Genomic DNA, 19,316 nt, shown 5'->3' on the forward strand with positions numbered 1-19,316 from the left:
AGCCTAGCGGCGGTTCGCTTAGCAGCGGGGGGGCGATTGATGATGTTAGTCCGGCCGTTAGTATTATCGAGGGAGGGATCTCGGGGGCTAGCGACCCCCACAAATGCTCACGATATAAATTATAATTCAAAACAAGTGAACAACCAACATTTGGGAGACATTGTTCGGTCAGGGCATGATATGACGATTGTCGGTTTTCAAAAGTGTTACTGATGAACACTATTTAAAACGCACTCGAATTTTTTGCAAGACAAGATGCTTCAACAGACTACTCATATTTAATTCCAACGAAATATTTTCTATTTAAGTTTTGCCTCGCGCGCTCGCGATTCCTCCTCTCGCGCTATGGTGAGGACTGCGCGCCATGTCAACAGTCCCTTGTCACCGAACTTTTAATTGGACGTTTTAATCGAACTTTGAAATGAATAAATATATGGATTTTCAGATGGACAACAAACTGAAGAAAATTACTCAAAATTAACCGACATTAAATAGAAAGTTTAACATTTTACGTGGCAAGAGGTGAGTAGCTCACGCACTGCAGAAGGGTCGCGCGCCTTGAACAAGATCGAGGCACGGTGCACAATCATCACCACTCAAATTCAACTCAAGTGACTCTGCAGTCGAATGTTTAAAGAAAATATATAATCTTACGTTTAATGCACCGACAGAGTTGATATTCTAGGAGCGCAGGATGGTTCATCCGATGGGTTGTTTTTACTGCAATAAGTAACACGTATTTACTGCACTAAGTAACACGAATGAGTAATCATTGGAAAGATGTTATTAACCATGTAAAAAATATTTAACTACACATATTTGTACCATCTTATTTGACAAGTAATATTATACTTTACCGAGTGTTGACATCTCCAGCGTTTACCAGTACTTTTTTGCTTACTATCAGCTAACACCGGCCACAACCCTGAGCTGATGTGCTCATTTGATCCCTTTTCTGACCGCTCAAAAAGAGCGAGTTTTATTCTTTAAAAAACACGATTCTTTCTTCCAATAGGCATCCCAATTTATTCTAAACCATGTTCCATGATTGATGCAATGTTGGAATGCTGCTCAAATACCGTTCCTAAATTAGACATAAAGGGTATCTGGAATGAGCAGAGCATTCGTTTAATTGTGAGCAATTTGGGACGAGGGCAACTCGACGACGGTGTCCTTATTAAACAGGACCCTGCGGGGTGGGCTGGTAGGAACGAATAACCAAATAATATAAACATAATGTATTATTACACTTGTTAAGCCAGGAAAGCCCCACTGAGTCAAAAGGTTTTTGTAGGGTCCTGCCAAGTGTTTGCAGTAGGGGGCGATGTTGCTACACCTAATCGGACGATACGAAGGGAGAGATTGAGGCCTAGTTCTAGGCTTTAGGCCTAGCTGTATGCTTTAGGGCGCTGTGAGTTAATTTTTAATTTAAATGTTTTAATGATTCATGTAAAAGCTTTAAATTTAAATGTTTCTATTTAAAAACATGAGGGAATGTAACATTGTTAAACATAACTCCCTTTCACACACGCGGGGGTACGACACGAATGGAGAGTTTCAGGCCTAGTTCTAGGCTTTAGGCCTAGCTGTAGGCTTTAGGGCGCTGTGAGTTTTTTTTTTATTTCAAAGTTTTAATTAAAAGCTATCTCAGGGAATTATTAGGGCGCTGTTAGTTGTTTTATTTAATTTCAAAGTTTTAATTAAAAGCTATCTCAGGGAATTATTAGGGAATGTTACACGTGTTTAGCCAGGAAAGCCTCATTAATTTAAATGTTTTAATTAAAAGCTGAGGGAATTATAAGGGAATGTTACACTTGTTTAGCCAGGATAGCGTCACTGAGTCTAAAGGTTTTCGTAGGGTCATGCCAAATGTTTGCAGTAGGGGGCGATGTTGACGGACGGACACATTAATCTGTTGGTGGTCTGGTCCATTTCGTTCCTACCAGTATAACAAAACTCCTGTGTACGACTGTCCAAGCTCTTTGCAAGTAAGTGGGTGGCTCTGAAAAGAGCCGTTGTTGTGGTGGTAGAGGTGGCGGCGCGTTCACTTCTTTGCCTGAGAGGTCTTCTTGGGCAGCAGCACGGCCTGGATGTTGGGCAGCACACCGCCCTGGGCGATAGTCACGCCGCCCATGAGCTTGTTGAGCTCCTCGTCGTTTCGCACGGCGAGCTGCAGGTGTCGGGGGATGATCCTCGTCTTCTTGTTGTCGCGGGCGGCATTGCCAGCCAGCTCGAGGATCTCGGCAGAAAGGTACTCGAGCACGGCGGCCAGGTAGACGGGTGCTCCAGCGCCGACCCGCTGGGCGTAATTGCCCTTGCGGAGCAGCCTGTGAACGCGACCCACGGGGAACTGCAGGCCGGCGCGGGAAGAGCGGGACTTTGCCTTGGCGCGAGACTTGCCACCGGTCTTGCCGCGTCCAGACATTGTTAAGGGACCTAGGATGCAAAAAGCACTGGAGACAAAGTACGAACGATTTGTGACGTTGACACGCACCACCGGAGCGGCTTTTATAGCGGAGACGAGGATCGTAGAGCGCGCCGCTGCTGATTGGCTCCTCTCGGTCGAGTCCCGCCCTCTCCTTGAGCCACCAATGAAAAGCCGGGACGCGAGGATTCGATGTTGACTTTAATTATTTGTATCCATATATATTTTAATGCGGACACGCATCTTATGAATGAAACAATGCGATACACGTACTTAATAGGTTCAAGTTTTAAGCATGATAGAGTTAATTTATGGGCACGTGCTGGCAAGTCAAACTTATAAGCGGATTCCGCAAATATCAATGTATTATTGATTATAATCATCATTTTGAGGGACCGCATTGGTTATAAGAAATCATTGTGATAGCCTTGAGCTCGTGCTTGATCGCCCACGTGCCTATACGGTGTATATATATTTTCCTTTAACCGCCTGTTCGGGCAATGCCTAAAAATATATGTGCGTGAATAATTCAGTCTCTTAGTTTGCAAAATGTGAACTTCTTATCAGCTCGGGCTTGAAACAACATAAACCAATATCTTTGGGTTTAATAGTTAATATATTTAACCAAAATAACCCTTTTGTTGTACATTATGTAAACATGGTTTCCCAACGCTTATACACGACACCAACGTGTGATGTTGAAAAATATGAGCGGCGGGGTATAGAAAATGAACTTCATTGTCGCTTACGCCTGACGACTCGTGAGAGCCGTGACCAGCAAACGAAGGTTTCCGGCACCCGAACTTTGAAGGACACACATGGAAGCGTTTTCATGAGTAAGTGGTGGCTCTGAAAAGAGCCTTTGTGTTGTGCTTTGAGGGCCGAGCTGGGCGTTCAAGCGCGCTCGCCACGAATGCGGCGGGCGAGCTGAATGTCCTTGGGCATGATGGTGACGCGCTTGGCGTGGATGGCGCACAGGTTGGTGTCCTCGAAGAGCGCGACAAGGTACGCTTCGCTGGCCTCCTGCAGAGCCATGACAGCGGAGCTCTGGAAGCGCAGGTCGGTCTTGAAGTCCTGCGCGATCTCCCTGACGAGGCGCTGGAAGGGCAGTTTGCGGATGAGCAGCTCGGTGGACTTCTGGTAGCGGCGGATCTCGCGCAGAGCGACGGTGCCGGGCCTGTAGCGGTGAGGCTTCTTGACGCCGCCCGTGGCCGGAGCGCTCTTTCGGGCCGCCTTGGTGGCGAGTTGCTTGCGGGGGGCCTTGCCGCCCGTGGACTTGCGAGCCGTCTGCTTGGTGCGAGCCATGGCTTGGTGAGGGCAAAGATTCTCACAGGCGGGGAGAAGGCGGCTTATGTAGCCCAGAGCGCGCGCTCACTGGTCAGCGGAGTCGTGACGTGCGAAGAAGGGGAGCGTGCTGATTGGTTGGCAGCGTGCAATGATCTCGAGTCGTCAACTCTTCTTAATCAACAAAATGTTCACAGTTTGGATCATTTCAGAATGCCGCATCACGATGCAGTAGTACCCTTTGAGCGCCGTCGATGTCTTTAACGGATGTTATTTTCTCAAGCAAACACCTTTCCGAAAACAACTTTACAGTGCTCTGCATGATCTAAATAAAGTGTTAAGAAACTGCACTTCATTGGAAACAGTAATACGTAAAAATGTCGGAAAGAGGTGATCACAGGAATAGATATATATTCTCTTGGCATTGAGATGATGATCAATTATACTGCACGAGTCATCCATGCTAGGCGCTTACTTTTACATATATGTACACGTGCAAAATGTTAGTTCCTGCCCGAAAATACAACCACGAATTAAATATATTGCATTGCAAGGTTTTGGCGCCAAACATCCAATGTAATATCTGAATGGGCTGCAGATGAAATCAATGGACAAACAAGTCCAAGAAATGCCTGCTGGTGAATATGATGTGCCATGAATATTGTTATCGCTTTTATTCACGTGGAAACATGTTAAAATGCGTTCGATCTCTCCACTTCACTCAATGAGCGAACAATGTCCCCGCGTGAACCGGGGCTTTGTTGGAAGTTTCGTTTTGTACTCCTGCTAGGACTGGTACAAGCAGGTTCGTTGAGGTGGGTGGCTCTGAAAAGAGCCTTTGTAATTAATGGTGGAGTCGAGGCTTCACTTGGAGCTTGTGTACTTGGTGACGGCCTTGGTGCCCTCTGACACGGCGTGCTTGGCCAGCTCGCCGGGGAGCAGCAGTCGCACTGCGGTCTGGATCTCCCGAGAAGTGATGGTGGAGCGCTTGTTGTAGTGCGCCAGGCGGGACGCCTCGGAAGCGATGCGCTCGAAGATGTCGTTGACGAACGAGTTCATGATGCTCATTGCCTTGGACGAGATGCCGGTATCGGGGTGCACCTGCTTCATCACCTTGTAGATGTAAATGGCGTAGCTCTCCTTCCTGCGGTGGCGTCGCTTCTTGCCATCCTTGCGCGTAGCCTTGGTCACAGCCTTCTTGGAGCCCTTCTTGGGAGCAGGAACCTTGGCCGGCCCAGCGCTCTTTGATGCGGGAGGATCGGGCATGTCGACGCGTTGTAGGCAGCTTCAGGTCAGAACAGACGGGAAGCGAATGTGGATGTCGGTCGCGCGTTGAGCTCCTTTTATAGGAGGCGAGATGCAAATCAGAGGATCGTAGTGCGCGGCGCTGCTGAGTGGCTCTTTTAGTACCATCCCTCTCCATCAGCGTCCAATGAGAAATGCGGACGCGATGTTCACTTTAATATCGATTTTTACTGCAAATATAACACAATGTAATGTCCAAACATGTATATTAGTGAATTGCAGCCATGGCATTGCCTTTGTTTTAAAAAGGATGACGAGAATACCCAATACAGTATATTGTGTTTTGAGCGTGGGTTTTTTTGTTTCTTACGAGGGATTGTTTCACCACTCGTCTAATACGGCGCACGGGCGTTTTATGAACGCAATTTGGAAAAATACAAGCGCTCGGTGAAATACCAGAAATGGGTACTGTATTAACGCGTTCAAGAATCACGCCTTGTTAAATGTGACGTGTCGCGAATACCTTGATTTCTTTCATTCATGTGCAAGCAGATGAAGATTCGCCAACTCAACAAGCAAACGTCCACCACGCTCACGAGGAATTGGCGCGCAACAACCCAGGACATGTGCTCCATTTAGAAAGTGTTTGGCAACACTGGCGCAAGCAGTTTCGAAGAGGTGGGTGGCTCTGAAAAGAGCCTTTGGGTTGGCTTAGTGTGCGAGAGATGGGCGCTCAGCCTCCGAAGCCGTAGAGAGTGCGGCCCTGGCGCTTGAGGGCGTAGACCACGTCCATGGCGGTGACGGTCTTGCGCTTGGCGTGCTCCGTGTAGGTGACGGCGTCGCGGATGACGTTCTCAAGGAAGACCTTCAGGACGCCGCGGGTCTCCTCGTAGATGAGGCCCGAGATGCGCTTCACACCACCGCGGCGAGCGAGGCGGCGGATGGCGGGCTTGGTGATGCCCTGGATGTTGTCGCGCAGCACCTTGCGATGGCGTTTTGCGCCTCCCTTGCCGAGCCCCTTACCGCCTTTACCGCGTCCAGACATTCCGACTACTTCTGACAAAGCTCGCGAGAGACTGCGCGCTCAGCTTGCAGCAGCAGCCGCCTTTATACCCGAAGCGTGGTGACGTCACCGACCACCCCTGCCCTCCGCGATGGCTCCGCCTTAAACCTTAGACCTTTAACCTCTGTGACGAAGAAAACCCTCCACCGTCGTCAATAACACTTCCTTGACATGTATAATATGCGACGTTTTGGGCAATGACCCTTCTTCGAAGCACTCTGTAATGATATTGGCACACCCGCAGCGAACGCGAGAGGAACGCGATCTGTTGCAAGATTGCACGTGGAGTGAATAATCGGTGTAAGGTCTTGTTTTCAAGTGAACAAGATGAACTAACTTTATAATCGTGTGAAGCTAAACGGCTTCCAACACAATAGTTGAGTGAACGTCACCAACTAGTTCTCCCAAAGTAAGAAAGACATTGCAAACAATGCGATATTTACGTATAGAAATTAATTTTAATAGAGAAGTTTAGATGGTGCACCGCAATGTTTACAAAACAAAGTGAAAAGGCGAGAACGAGCGAATGAAGGCAAATTGAGTAAAGCTGTCTGGAATCAATACCTTTTTAGACTAAATTCCATATTTGGCACCAGTAACATGATGACGGAATGAAGAGGTGCAACACATAATTCGGACGTCGCTGAGATTACTCTGCACTCCGTTCGAGTGAGGGAGCTGCCACCCGCCTCGCCTGTGTTTGTGATCCCTGCTTTCGGGCTCGATTACTCCCATCACATCAATGCTTAAAACACATCGAGTGGGTAAAATGTTATAGTTAATTTGGCGAATGTACGTAACTTATCCAATCTACACAAATCCTCACGATTGAACTGCACCAAGCGTCGAGCTCCTTGATCAGGGCCGAGGCAAGGCGAGCAACCATCGCCACGCCGTAAATGGGTTTGACTTACAGAATATGGCACGCATTCAACAGCAACGTAATACACTGTCATGTGTTACCGATGAACTAATGGAAGCGCAGCAGCATCTGGTTCACTTTTTTAACTAAGTGGGTGGCTCTGAAAAGAGCCGTTGAGGTGGAGTGAATCGAGCGTCGTCCGATCGGATTCACTTCTTTGGCGCAGTCTTCTTGGGCTTGGCCGCGGCCTTCTTGGGCTTGGCCACCTTGGGTTTGGCGGCCTTGGCCTTGACGGTCTTGGGCTTAGCGACCTTGGGCTTCGCAGCCTTGGGCTTGGCTGGGCTCTTCGCCGCCTTCTTGGGCTTAACAGCCAACTTCACCTTTTTGGGGCTCTTGGCCGCCTTGGCAGCCGCGGGCTTCTTTGCTTTCTTGGGAGACTTCTTGGGCGCGGTCTTCTTGGCTGCCGCGGGCTTCTTCACCTTCTTGGCTGCCGCGGGCTTTTTAGCTGCGGGCTTTGCCGTTGACGACTTGGGCTTCGCCTTTGCGGCAGCCTTTTCCTTGTTGAGTTTGAAAGAGCCAGACGCGCCGCTGCCCTTCACTTGCGCCACGGCGTCTTTGGCCACGAGCTTCTTGATGGCCAACTTCACGCGGGCATTGTTCTTCTCCACGTCGTATCCTCCGGCAGCAAGCGACTTTTTGAGCGCAGGAAGAGACACGCCGTTCCTCTCCTTGCTGCTGGCCAGAGCCTTGAGGATGAGCTCGGACACGCTGGGGCCGACCTTCTTGGCCTTTGGAGCGGCGCGCTTCTTCTTGGGGCTTTTAGGCGCTGAAGTAGCCGCAGCTGGTGGTTGAGCAGGAGCAGTTTCCGCCATCTCAAGACGTCGCTTTTATCGCCTCGCCTCTTTGAATTCGAAATCAGCGCTCTCACGAATTCGAAACGAGTGTTCTCCAGGCCCGAGGTTATTATAGAAGCGGCGTACTGAATGCGGACGTCGCTGAGATCATCCAGAACTCAGCTCTGGTGAGGGAGTTGCCACCATACTCACTGTGTTTATCACGCCTGCCTTTGGGCTCGATTACTCCCGTAACGTTCATACTTACATGCATCTAGTTGATACATTATCACGAAGATCACTTCTTTAATGTACGTTACTTATGCAATATACGACAATGCTCACGATATAAATTATAATTCAAAACAAGTGAACAACCAACATTTGGGAGACATTGTTCGGTCAGGGCATGCTATGACGATTGTCGGTTTTCAAAAGTGTTACTGATGAACACTATTTAAAACGCACTCGAATTTTTTGCAAGACAAGATGCTTCAACAGACTACTCATATTTAATTCCAACGAAATATTTTCTATTTAAGTTTTGCCTCGCGCGCTCGCGATTCCTCCTCTCGCGCTATGGTGAGGACTGCGCGCCATGTCAACAGTCCCTTGTCACCGAACTTTTAATTGGACGTTTTAATCGAACTTTGAAATGAATAAATATATGGATTTTCAGATGGACAACAAACTGAAGAAAATTACTCAAAATTAACCGACATTAAATAGAAAGTTTAACATTTTACGTGGCAAGAGGTGAGTAGCTCACGCACTGCAGAAGGGTCGCGCGCCTTGAACAAGATCGAGGCACGGTGCACAATCATCACCACTCAAATTCAACTCAAGTGACTCTGCAGTCGAATGTTTAAAGAAAATATATAATCTTACGTTTAATGCACCGACAGAGTTGATATTCTAGGAGCGCAGGATGGTTCATCCGATGGGTTGTTTTTACTGCAATAAGTAACACGTATTTACTGCACTAAGTAACACGAATGAGTAATCATTGGAAAGATGTTATTAACCATGTAAAAAATATTTAACTACACATATTTGTACCATCTTATTTGACAAGTAATATTATACTTTACCGAGTGTTGACATCTCCAGCGTTTACCAGTACTTTTTTGCTTACTATCAGCTAACACCGGCCACAACCCTGAGCTGATGTGCTCATTTGATCCCTTTTCTGACCGCTCAAAAAGAGCGAGTTTTATTCTTTAAAAAACACGATTCTTTCTTCCAATAGGCATCCCAATTTATTCTAAACCATGTTCCATGATTGATGCAATGTTGGAATGCTGCTCAAATACCGTTCCTAAATTAGACATAAAGGGTATCTGGAATGAGCAGAGCATTCGTTTAATTGTGAGCAATTTGGGACGAGGGCAACTCGACGACGGTGTCCTTATTAAACAGGACCCTGCGGGGTGGGCTGGTAGGAACGAATAACCAAATAATATAAACATAATGTATTATTACACTTGTTAAGCCAGGAAAGCCCCACTGAGTCAAAAGGTTTTTGTAGGGTCCTGCCAAGTGTTTGCAGTAGGGGGCGATGTTGCTACACCTAATCGGACGATACGAAGGGAGAGATTGAGGCCTAGTTCTAGGCTTTAGGCCTAGCTGTATGCTTTAGGGCGCTGTGAGTTAATTTTTAATTTAAATGTTTTAATGATTCATGTAAAAGCTTTAAATTTAAATGTTTCTATTTAAAAACATGAGGGAATGTAACATTGTTAAACATAACTCCCTTTCACACACGCGGGGGTACGACACGAATGGAGAGTTTCAGGCCTAGTTCTAGGCTTTAGGCCTAGCTGTAGGCTTTAGGGCGCTGTGAGTTTTTTTTTTATTTCAAAGTTTTAATTAAAAGCTATCTCAGGGAATTATTAGGGCGCTGTTAGTTGTTTTATTTAATTTCAAAGTTTTAATTAAAAGCTATCTCAGGGAATTATTAGGGAATGTTACACGTGTTTAGCCAGGAAAGCCTCATTAATTTAAATGTTTTAATTAAAAGCTGAGGGAATTATAAGGGAATGTTACACTTGTTTAGCCAGGATAGCGTCACTGAGTCTAAAGGTTTTCGTAGGGTCATGCCAAATGTTTGCAGTAGGGGGCGATGTTGACGGACGGACACATTAATCTGTTGGTGGTCTGGTCCATTTCGTTCCTACCAGTATAACAAAACTCCTGTGTACGACTGTCCAAGCTCTTTGCAAGTAAGTGGGTGGCTCTGAAAAGAGCCGTTGTTGTGGTGGTAGAGGCGGCGGCGCGTTCACTTCTTTGCCTGAGAGGTCTTCTTGGGCAGCAGCACGGCCTGGATGTTGGGCAGCACACCGCCCTGGGCGATAGTCACGCCGCCCATGAGCTTGTTGAGCTCCTCGTCGTTTCGCACGGCGAGCTGCAGGTGTCGGGGGATGATCCTCGTCTTCTTGTTGTCGCGGGCGGCATTGCCAGCCAGCTCGAGGATCTCGGCAGAAAGGTACTCGAGCACGGCGGCCAGGTAGACGGGTGCTCCAGCGCCGACCCGCTGGGCGTAATTGCCCTTGCGGAGCAGCCTGTGAACGCGACCCACGGGGAACTGCAGGCCGGCGCGGGAAGAGCGGGACTTTGCCTTGGCGCGAGACTTGCCACCGGTCTTGCCGCGTCCAGACATTGTTAAGGGACCTAGGATGCAAAAAGCACTGGAGACAAAGTACGAACGATTTGTGACGTTGACACGCACCACCGGAGCGGCTTTTATAGCGGAGACGAGGATCGTAGAGCGCGCCGCTGCTGATTGGCTCCTCTCGGTCGAGTCCCGCCCTCTCCTTGAGCCACCAATGAAAAGCCGGGACGCGAGGATTCGATGTTGACTTTAATTATTTGTATCCATATATATTTTAATGCGGACACGCATCTTATGAATGAAACAATGCGATACACGTACTTAATAGGTTCAAGTTTTAAGCATGATAGAGTTAATTTATGGGCACGTGCTGGCAAGTCAAACTTATAAGCGGATTCCGCAAATATCAATGTATTATTGATTATAATCATCATTTTGAGGGACCGCATTGGTTATAAGAAATCATTGTGATAGCCTTGAGCTCGTGCTTGATCGCCCACGTGCCTATACGGTGTATATATATTTTCCTTTAACCGCCTGTTCGGGCAATGCCTAAAAATATATGTGCGTGAATAATTCAGTCTCTTAGTTTGCAAAATGTGAACTTCTTATCAGCTCGGGCTTGAAACAACATAAACCAATATCTTTGGGTTTAATAGTTAATATATTTAACCAAAATAACCCTTTTGTTGTACATTATGTAAACATGGTTTCCCAACGCTTATACACGACACCAACGTGTGATGTTGAAAAATATGAGCGGCGGGGTATAGAAAATGAACTTCATTGTCGCTTACGCCTGACGACTCGTGAGAGCCGTGACCAGCAAACGAAGGTTTCCGGCACCCGAACTTTGAAGGACACACATGGAAGCGTTTTCATGAGTAAGTGGTGGCTCTGAAAAGAGCCTTTGTGTTGTGCTTTGAGGGCCGAGCTGGGCGTTCAAGCGCGCTCGCCACGAATGCGGCGGGCGAGCTGAATGTCCTTGGGCATGATGGTGACGCGCTTGGCGTGGATGGCGCACAGGTTGGTGTCCTCGAAGAGCGCGACAAGGTACGCTTCGCTGGCCTCCTGCAGAGCCATGACAGCGGAGCTCTGGAAGCGCAGGTCGGTCTTGAAGTCCTGCGCGATCTCCCTGACGAGGCGCTGGAAGGGCAGTTTGCGGATGAGCAGCTCGGTGGACTTCTGGTAGCGGCGGATCTCGCGCAGAGCGACGGTGCCGGGCCTGTAGCGGTGAGGCTTCTTGACGCCGCCCGTGGCCGGAGCGCTCTTTCGGGCCGCCTTGGTGGCGAGTTGCTTGCGGGGGGCCTTGCCGCCCGTGGACTTGCGAGCCGTCTGCTTGGTGCGAGCCATGGCTTGGTGAGGGCAAAGATTCTCACAGGCGGGGAGAAGGCGGCTTATGTAGCCCAGAGCGCGCGCTCACTGGTCAGCGGAGTCGTGACGTGCGAAGAAGGAGAGCGTGCTGATTGGTTGGCAGCGTGCAATGATCTCGAGTCGTCAACTCTTCTTAATCAACAAAATGTTCACAGTTTGGATCATTTCAGAATGCCGCATCACGATGCAGTAGTACCGTTTGAGCGCCGTCGATGTCTTTAACGGATGTTCTTTTCTCAAGCAAACACCTTTCCGAAAACAACTTTACAGTGCTCTGCATGATCTAAATAAAGTGTGAAGAAACTGCACTTCATTGGAAACAGTAATACGTAAAAATGTCGGAAAGAGGTGATCACAGGAATAGATATATATTCTCTTGGCATTGAGATGATGATCAATTATACTGCACGAGTCATCCATGCTAGGCGCTTACTTTTACATATATGTACACGTGCAAAATGTTAGTTCCTGCCCGAAAAAACAACCACGAATTAAATATTGCATTGCAAGGTTTTGGCGCCAAATATCCAATGTAATATCTGAATGGGCTGCAGATGAAATCAATGGACAATCAAGTCCAAGAAATGCCTGCTGGTGAATGATGTGCCATGAATATTGTTATCGCTTTTATTCACGTGGAAACATGTTAAAATGCGTTCGATCTCTCCACTTCACTCAATGAGCGAACAATGTCCCCGCGTGAACCGGGGCTTTGTTGGAAGTTTCGTTTTGTACTCCTGCTAGGACTGGTACAAGCAGGTTCGGAGAGGTGGGTGGCTCTGAAAAGAGCCTTTGTAATTAATGGTGGAGTCGAGGCTTCACTTGGAGCTTGTGTACTTGGTGACGGCCTTGGTGCCCTCCGACACGGCGTGCTTGGCCAGCTCGCCGGGGAGCAGCAGTCGCACTGCGGTCTGGATCTCCCGAGAAGTGATGGTGGAGCGCTTGTTGTAGTGCGCCAGGCGGGACGCCTCGGAAGCGATGCGCTCGAAGATGTCGTTGACGAACGAGTTCATGATGCTCATTGCCTTGGACGAGATGCCGGTATCGGGGTGCACCTGCTTCATCACCTTGTAGATGTAAATGGCGTAGCTCTCCTTCCTGCGGTGGCGTCGCTTCTTGCCATCCTTGCGCGTTGCCTTGGTCACAGCCTTCTTGGAGCCCTTCTTGGGAGCAGGAACCTTGGCCGGCCCAGCGCTCTTTGATGCGGGAGGATCGGGCATGTCGACGCGTTGTAGGCAGCTTCAGGTCAGAACAGACGGGAAGCGAATGTGGATGTCGGTCGGGCGATGAGCTCCTTTTATAGGAGGCGAGATGCAAATCAGAGGATCGTAGTGCGCGGCGCTGCTGAGTGGCTCTTTTAGTACCATCCCTCTCCATCAGCCTCCAATGAGAAACGCGGACGCGATGCTCACTTTAATATCGTTTTTACTGCAAAAAGGACTTGTGAATATAACACAATGTAATGTCCAAACATGTATATTAGTGAATTGCAGCCATGGCCATTGCCTTTGTTTTAATAAGGATGACTGGAAAACCCAATACAGTATATTGTGTTTTGAGCGTGGGTTTTTTTGTTTCTTACGAGGGATTGTTTCACCACTCGTCTAATACGGCGCACGGGCGTTTTAAGAACGCAATTTGGAAAAATACAAGCGCTCGGTGGAGAAAAATAACTTCGCTGTTGTGCTGTACAGGTGGAGATTAGCATTCCGGCACGCTACGTCAATTAGGACGAGTGTGCTGTAAGATTGTGGCGCCAAATGCTCCACGTAATATCGGAATCGGCTGCAGCTGGAAATAATTAACGCAAAAATACCAGAAATGGGTACTGTATTAACGCGTTCAAGAATTACGCCTTGTTAAATGTGACGTGTCGTGAATATCATGATTTCTTTCATTCATGTGGAAGCAGATGAAGATTCGCCAACTCAACAAGCAAACGTCCACCACGCTCACGAGGAATTGGCGCGCAACAACCCAGGACATGTGCTCCATTTAGAAAGTGTTTGGCAACACTGGCGCAAGCAGTTTCGAAGAGGTGGGTGGCTCTGAAAAGAGCCTTTGGGTTGGCTTAGTGTGCGAGAGATGGGCGCTCAGCCTCCGAAGCCGTAGAGAGTGCGGCCCTGGCGCTTGAGGGCGTAGACCACGTCCATGGCGGTGACGGTCTTGCGCTTGGCGTGCTCCGTGTAGGTGACGGCGTCGCGGATGACGTTCTCAAGGAAGACCTTCAGGACGCCGCGGGTCTCCTCGTAGATGAGGCCCGAGATGCGCTTCACACCGCCGCGGCGAGCGAGGCGGCGGATGGCGGGCTTGGTGATGCCCTGGATGTTGTCGCGCAGCACCTTGCGATGGCGTTTTGCGCCTCCCTTGCCGAGCCCCTTACCGCCTTTACCGCGTCCAGACATTCCGACTACTTCTGACAAAGCTCGCGAGAGACTGCGCGCTCAGCTTGCAGCAGCAGCCGCCTTTATACCCGAAGCGTGGTGACGTCACCGACCACCCCTGCCCTCCGCGATGGCTCCGCCTTAAACCTTAGACCTTTAACCTCTGTGACGAAGAAAACCCTCCACTGTCGTCAATAACACTTCCTTGACATGTATAATATGCGACGTTTTGGGCAATGACCCTTCTTCGAAGCACTCTGTAATGATATTGGCACACCCGCAGCGAACGCGAGAGGAACGCGATCTGTTGCAAGATTGCACGTGGAGTGAATAATCGGTGTAAGGTCTTGTTTTCAAGTGAACAAGATGAACTAACTTTATAATCGTGTGAAGCTAAACGGCTTCCAACACAATAGTTGAGTGAACGTCACCAACTAGTTCTCCCAAAGTAAGAAAGACATTGCAAACAATGCGATATTTACGTATAGAAATTAATTTTAATAGAGAAGTTTAGATGGTGCACCGCAATGTTTACAAAACAAAGTGAAAAGGCGAGAACGAGCGAATGAAGGCAAATTGAGTAAAGCTGTCTGGAATCAATACCTTTTTAGACTAAATTCCATATTTGGCACCAGTAACATGATGACGGAATGAAGAGGTGCAACACATAATTCGGACGTCGCTGAGATTACTCTGCACTCCGTTCGAGTGAGGGAGCTGCCACCCGCCTCGCCTGTGTTTGTGATCCCTGCTTTCGGGCTCGATTACTCCCATCACATCAATGCTTAAAACACATCGAGTGGGTAAAATGTTATAGTTAATTTGGCGAATGTACGTAACTTATCCAATCTACACAAATCCTCACGATTGAACTGCACCAAGCGTCGAGCTCCTTGATCAGGGCCGAGGCAAGGCGAGCAACCATCGCCACGCCGTAAATGGGTTTGACTTACAGAATATGGCACGCATTCAACAGCAACGTAATACACTGTCATGTGTTACCGATGAACTAATGGAAGCGCAGCAGCATCTGGTTCACTTTTTTAACTAAGTGGGTGGCTCTGAAAAGAGCCGTTGAGGTGGAGTGAATCGAGCGTCGTCCGATCGGATTCACTTCTTTGGCGCAGTCTTCTTGGGCTTGGCCGCGGCCTTCTTGGGCTTGGCCACCTTGGGTTTGGCGGCCTTGGCCTTGACGGTCTTGGGCTTAGCGACCTTGGGCTTCGCAGCCTTGGGCTTGGCTGGGCTCTTCGCCGCCTTCTTGGGCTTAACAGCCAACTTCACCTTTTTGGGGCTCTTGGCCGCCTTGGCAGCCGCGGGCTTCTTTGCTTTCTTGGGAGACTTCTTGGGCGCGGTCTTCTTGGCTGCCGCGGGCTTCTTCACCTTCTTGGCTGCCGCGGGCTTTTTAGCTGCGGGCTTTGCCGTTGACGACTTGGGCTTCGCCTTTGCGGCAGCCTTTTCCTTGTTGAGTTTGAAAGAGCCAGACGCGCCGCTGCCCTTCACTTGCGCCACGGCGTCTTTGGCCACGAGCTTCTTGATGGCCAACTTCACGCGGGCATTGTTCTTCTCCACGTCGTATCCTCCGGCAGCAAGCGACTTTTTGAGCGCAGGAAGAGACACGCCGTTCCTCTCCTTGCTGCTGGCCAGAGCCTTGAGGATGAGCTCGGACACGCTGGGGCCGACCTTCTTGGCCTTTGGAGCGGCGCGCTTCTTCTTGGGGCTTTTAGGCGCTGAAGTAGCCGCAGCTGGTGGTTGAGCAGGAGCAGTTTCCGCCATCTCAAGACGTCGCTTTTATCGCCTCGCCTCTTTGAAATCGAAATCAGCGCTCTCACGAATTCGAAACGAGTGTTCTCCAGGCCCGAGGTTATTATAGAAGCGGCGTACTGAATGCGGACGTCGCTGAGATCATCCAGAACTCAGCTCTGGTGAGGGAGTTGCCACCATACTCACTGTGTTTATCACGCCTGCCTTTGGGCTCGATTACTCCCGTAACGTTCATACTTACATGCATCTAGTTGATACATTATCACGAAGATCACTTCTTTAATGTACGTTACTTATGCAATATACGACAATGCTCACGATATAAATTATAATTCAAAACAAGTGAACAACCAACATTTGGGAGACATTGTTCGGTCAGGGCATGCTATGACGATTGTCGGTTTTCAAAAGTGTTACTGATGAACACTATTTAAAACGCACTCGAATTTTTTGCAAGACAAGATGCTTCAACAGACTACTCATATTTAATTCCAACGAAATATTTTCTATTTAAGTTTTGCCTCGCGCGCTCGCGATTCCTCCTCTCGCGCTATGGTGAGGACTGCGCGCCATGTCAACAGTCCCTTGTCACCGAACTTTTAACTGGACGTTTTAATCGAACTTTGAAATGAATAAATATATGGATTTTCAGATGGACAACAAACTGAAGAAATTTACTCAAAATTAACCGACATTAAATAGAAAGTTTAACATTTTACGTGGCAAGAGGTGAGTAGCTCACGCACTGCAGAAGGGTCGCGCGCCTTGAACAAGATCGAGGCACGGTGTGTGGGGGTCGCTAGCCCCCGAGATCCCTCCCTCGATAATACTAACGGCCGGACTAACATCATCAATCGCCCCCCCGCTGCTAAGCGAACCGCCGCTAGGCTCCTCACCCAGGGTGTGGGAGCCGTCACCCGAGGGTTCCCCTCCACCGCGGGTCCGCGTAGCAGGCATGGATAACCACGCACGCGCACACCCACACACAGCTCTGCACGGCACTCACCCAACCCTGACCACTCACGTTAGGATCGCGCACCTGTGTTACACACGTCGTGAACGTGCGCGCACACACGCATACAGCTCCACACGCGATACCCACTCCTGCGCCGCTCTGCGCCGCGCTGGCCGCCCACGTTACGATCGCGCACCTTGGGCACGCCGATTACGCACGCCGAGAGCTTACGCAAGTAACGAGCGCACGCAAGCGGGGCACACGCCGACACGACGACTCGTCCCCTCCCCCACTCGCGCGTGCACGTCAACACAAATATCGTACAAGGACGATTCTCCTCTCACACGGCTGCGTAGTCACGCCAACACACCAAAAGTGCTCTCCCCGGGCGTTAACGCACACACCTCCGTACCCGCACAATCGTACAGAGACCACGGCCTTTATGCGTACAACGACCACACACTCGCGAATGCAGTGCACGCTAATACCACGTTCCAAAAACACCCAACAACACGGTTTTGTTACTACGCTCGAGATTTTATTAGCCCTTGCTAACCAACCGAGCCACCCGTGTGTGTGTGCGGGACAGCAAGGCGCTTCTAACCCACACTCTGGTGCCGTGTAGCCCTATTCTATGCTGCGCTCTCTGCTAAACCGCTTTCCTACTCGTCCTTACCCCGAACTAACCCTCTCCTACGGATCCTACCCTCCGCTCTGAGGTGTTGTAAGGCGCGCAACACGATACCGTCTGTAGTCCTTGGTGACCTTGCGGCGCTCAGATCGTCCTGCAGACAATCTAGCGGCTCGCCCGATGACTCCTTCGTCGCTGACCCCGTGTCCAAACTCCAGAAGAAGAGAGTTCCCTACTGCCCCTGCGTTTTCTTTTAAACTATTCACATCAAAGGCTAGGCGCCCCCGTCCCGACCGCCTTGGTCTCTCGACCAATCCTGAGCCTAGGATTTCCCGCTCTTTTGCGATCCCGCCGGCCTTTGAACTTTCGACCAATCAGTCGTCCCGGTTCCTGATCCCAGCTATCTGCCTTGCTGACCCGTGTTTGTGTTTGTATGCGTTTCTAACTGCGGGGCTCTCTGAGCTCGCCGTGGTCGTGCGATCTCAAATCCGCCCACGGCGCCGCAGTGTTACTTGGCCTGGGAAGGGTCCTGTCCAATTCCCTGGCCCTGAGAAACCGTGGGGTAACCCCCCTAGGGGGCCCTCGGGTGAAAACTCAGGGTAGGTGACCCGACCACGAGGCCCTACGTGGGTGCGGGTGCGTGTTTATGTGGGGGGGGTGATGGGGGGCAGTGCGGCGGTGGAAGCCGGGCGGCTCCCTGGCTCGGCCGAGCGGCCCCGTCGCTGTGGCACCACATAGCCCCCCGGGGTGCCAGTCCCCGTCCCGGGTTGACTGGAGCACCTCGCCTGGGTTGCCCCCACGAGGTATCGCCGCGGGGTCCGCGGGATTCGCCCGGCCCTTGTGGCTGGCCTCGGGGGTGGCGGCTCCGTCTCCTGGGGCTCCGGCGGTGGTCTCCTCCTCCATTCCAACGGCTCCCCTCGGTCTCTGGCACCTGCGGGCTGGGGAACAAACTCAGAGGCGGTGGGGTTTAAGGGTCGCCGTCCTCGTCGCCCCCGGCCCCGCCCGGGGCCCCTCGGAGCCCGGGGCTCCGTGGGGCCCATATACTGCGCGAGGCCCCCGGGCACGGGGGGTAGGGGGACCCCGGGGTTTCGGGGTACTTGGACGGCGGGGCTCCCCCCCTCGGGGGCTGCTCGCCACGGCTTCAGTCGGCGGATGTTGACCACCATCTCCCGGCCCCTCTCTCCTCCCTGAATCAGCACCGTCCATGGTGAGATCTGCCGTCTCACAATCCAGGGTCCTCGCCAGTAGGTGGTCAGCTTCCCCACCTGTCCGGCACCGACGCGGGGAGTGTACAGCCACACCTCGGAGCCCGCAGTGTAGAAGGGGGGCTCCATACGGGGTCGGGCGCCCTGCTCTTGCCGCTGGTGCGCGGCCTCTCCGTGCGGGTAGGCTCGGCCCCTGGCCCCTCGCAGGGTCTCCAGCAAGTGCTCCACGGGGTGGCTCCCTTCCTCCCGTTGCGGCGGAGGGACACCGAACAGCAGATCTGCGGGCAGGCGAGACTCGCGACCAAACATCATTAGGAACGGGGTCTGTCCTGTAGATGTGTGAACGGCGGTGGTGTAGGCGAACAGGGCATAGGGGAGGTGTTCGTCCCAGTCCTGTTGATTCGCGGCCGCCATGCGTTTAAGCTTCCCGGCCAGAGTCTGGTTCATCCTCTCTACCATCCCGTTCGCCTGGGGGTGATATGCCGTGGTTCGGTCCTTCTGGATCCCGAACTCTCGGCACAGCGCCTGGAATAGTTCGGCCTCGAATTCACTACCCTGGTCGGTAATGACTCGTTCGGGGATCCCACACTTAAGTACGTAGTTTTCCACGAAGGCCCGGGCCACTACGAGGGCTGTTTTATCCGGGATAGCCACCGCCACGGGGTAGCGGGTGAAGTACTCCA

The 19,316-nt window shown here is 50.6% G+C and overlaps 8 protein-coding genes across 8 annotated transcripts; all 8 read right to left on the minus strand.

The window, feature by feature from the left end:
• Positions 1-2,038: 2,038 nt before the first annotated feature.
• LOC144733675 (uncharacterized) lies at positions 2,039-3,730 on the minus strand. Its single transcript, XM_078615702.1, has 2 exons — positions 3,334-3,730; positions 2,039-2,505 (listed from the first exon to the last, which is right to left on the minus strand). The coding sequence occupies exons 1-2, from the start codon at positions 3,728-3,730 to the stop codon at positions 2,045-2,047; spliced, it is 858 nt and encodes a 285-aa protein (XP_078471828.1). The 3' UTR covers positions 2,039-2,044.
• An 843-nt stretch (positions 3,731-4,573) lies between these two features.
• LOC144733676 (histone H2B type 3-B) lies at positions 4,574-4,975 on the minus strand. The gene has a single exon (XM_078615703.1). The coding sequence runs from the start codon at positions 4,973-4,975 to the stop codon at positions 4,574-4,576; it is 402 nt and encodes a 133-aa protein (XP_078471829.1).
• Positions 4,976-5,687: 712 nt separating this feature from the next.
• LOC144733678 (histone H4) lies at positions 5,688-5,999 on the minus strand. Its single transcript, XM_078615704.1, has one exon. It carries the CDS (start codon positions 5,997-5,999, stop codon positions 5,688-5,690), a length of 312 nt encoding a protein of 103 aa, XP_078471830.1.
• Positions 6,000-6,455: 456 nt separating this feature from the next.
• LOC144733812 (histone H1.2-like) lies at positions 6,456-7,812 on the minus strand. Its single transcript, XM_078615823.1, has one exon. The coding sequence runs from the start codon at positions 7,749-7,751 to the stop codon at positions 7,089-7,091; it is 663 nt and encodes a 220-aa protein (XP_078471949.1). The 5' UTR covers positions 7,752-7,812; the 3' UTR covers positions 6,456-7,088.
• Positions 7,813-9,972: 2,160 nt separating this feature from the next.
• LOC144733679 (uncharacterized) lies at positions 9,973-11,676 on the minus strand. Its single transcript, XM_078615705.1, has 2 exons — positions 11,280-11,676; positions 9,973-10,451 (listed from the first exon to the last, which is right to left on the minus strand). The coding sequence occupies exons 1-2, from the start codon at positions 11,674-11,676 to the stop codon at positions 9,991-9,993; spliced, it is 858 nt and encodes a 285-aa protein (XP_078471831.1). The 3' UTR covers positions 9,973-9,990.
• A 796-nt stretch (positions 11,677-12,472) lies between these two features.
• Positions 12,473-12,954, minus strand: LOC144733865 (histone H2B type 3-B). Its single transcript, XM_078615873.1, has one exon. It carries the CDS (start codon positions 12,915-12,917, stop codon positions 12,516-12,518), a length of 402 nt encoding a protein of 133 aa, XP_078471999.1. The 5' UTR covers positions 12,918-12,954; the 3' UTR covers positions 12,473-12,515.
• An 836-nt stretch (positions 12,955-13,790) lies between these two features.
• Positions 13,791-14,102, minus strand: LOC144733680 (histone H4). Its single transcript, XM_078615706.1, has one exon. The coding sequence runs from the start codon at positions 14,100-14,102 to the stop codon at positions 13,791-13,793; it is 312 nt and encodes a 103-aa protein (XP_078471832.1).
• Positions 14,103-14,558: 456 nt separating this feature from the next.
• On the minus strand, positions 14,559-15,917 carry LOC144733813 (histone H1.2-like). Its single transcript, XM_078615824.1, has one exon. It carries the CDS (start codon positions 15,852-15,854, stop codon positions 15,192-15,194), a length of 663 nt encoding a protein of 220 aa, XP_078471950.1. The 5' UTR covers positions 15,855-15,917; the 3' UTR covers positions 14,559-15,191.
• Positions 15,918-19,316: the final 3,399 nt, after the last annotated feature.

Source organism: Lampetra planeri, chromosome 48 (assembly GCF_965212315.1).
Source record: "Lampetra planeri chromosome 48, kcLamPlan1.2.h2, whole genome shotgun sequence".
Taxonomy (NCBI): domain Eukaryota; kingdom Metazoa; phylum Chordata; class Hyperoartia; order Petromyzontiformes; family Petromyzontidae; genus Lampetra; species Lampetra planeri.

Bases quoted from the DNA above. Each gene is read 5' to 3' on its own strand.
- LOC144733675 (XM_078615702.1), bottom strand. From the start codon at position 3,730: ATGGCTCGCACCAAGCAGACGGCTCGCAAGTCCACGGGCGGCAAGGCC. The intron at 2,506-3,333 runs GCGAGCGCGCTT...CCGCTATAAAAG, and splicing joins GCTCGCCCGCCGCATTCGTG to CCGCTCCGGTGGTGCGTGTC.
- LOC144733676 (XM_078615703.1), bottom strand. From the start codon at position 4,975: ATGCCCGATCCTCCCGCATCAAAGAGCGCTGGGCCGGCCAAGGTTCCT.
- LOC144733678 (XM_078615704.1), bottom strand. From the start codon at position 5,999: ATGTCTGGACGCGGTAAAGGCGGTAAGGGGCTCGGCAAGGGAGGCGCA.
- LOC144733812 (XM_078615823.1), bottom strand. From the start codon at position 7,751: ATGGCGGAAACTGCTCCTGCTCAACCACCAGCTGCGGCTACTTCAGCG.
- LOC144733679 (XM_078615705.1), bottom strand. From the start codon at position 11,676: ATGGCTCGCACCAAGCAGACGGCTCGCAAGTCCACGGGCGGCAAGGCC. The intron at 10,452-11,279 runs GCGAGCGCGCTT...CCGCTATAAAAG, and splicing joins GCTCGCCCGCCGCATTCGTG to CCGCTCCGGTGGTGCGTGTC.
- LOC144733865 (XM_078615873.1), bottom strand. From the start codon at position 12,917: ATGCCCGATCCTCCCGCATCAAAGAGCGCTGGGCCGGCCAAGGTTCCT.
- LOC144733680 (XM_078615706.1), bottom strand. From the start codon at position 14,102: ATGTCTGGACGCGGTAAAGGCGGTAAGGGGCTCGGCAAGGGAGGCGCA.
- LOC144733813 (XM_078615824.1), bottom strand. From the start codon at position 15,854: ATGGCGGAAACTGCTCCTGCTCAACCACCAGCTGCGGCTACTTCAGCG.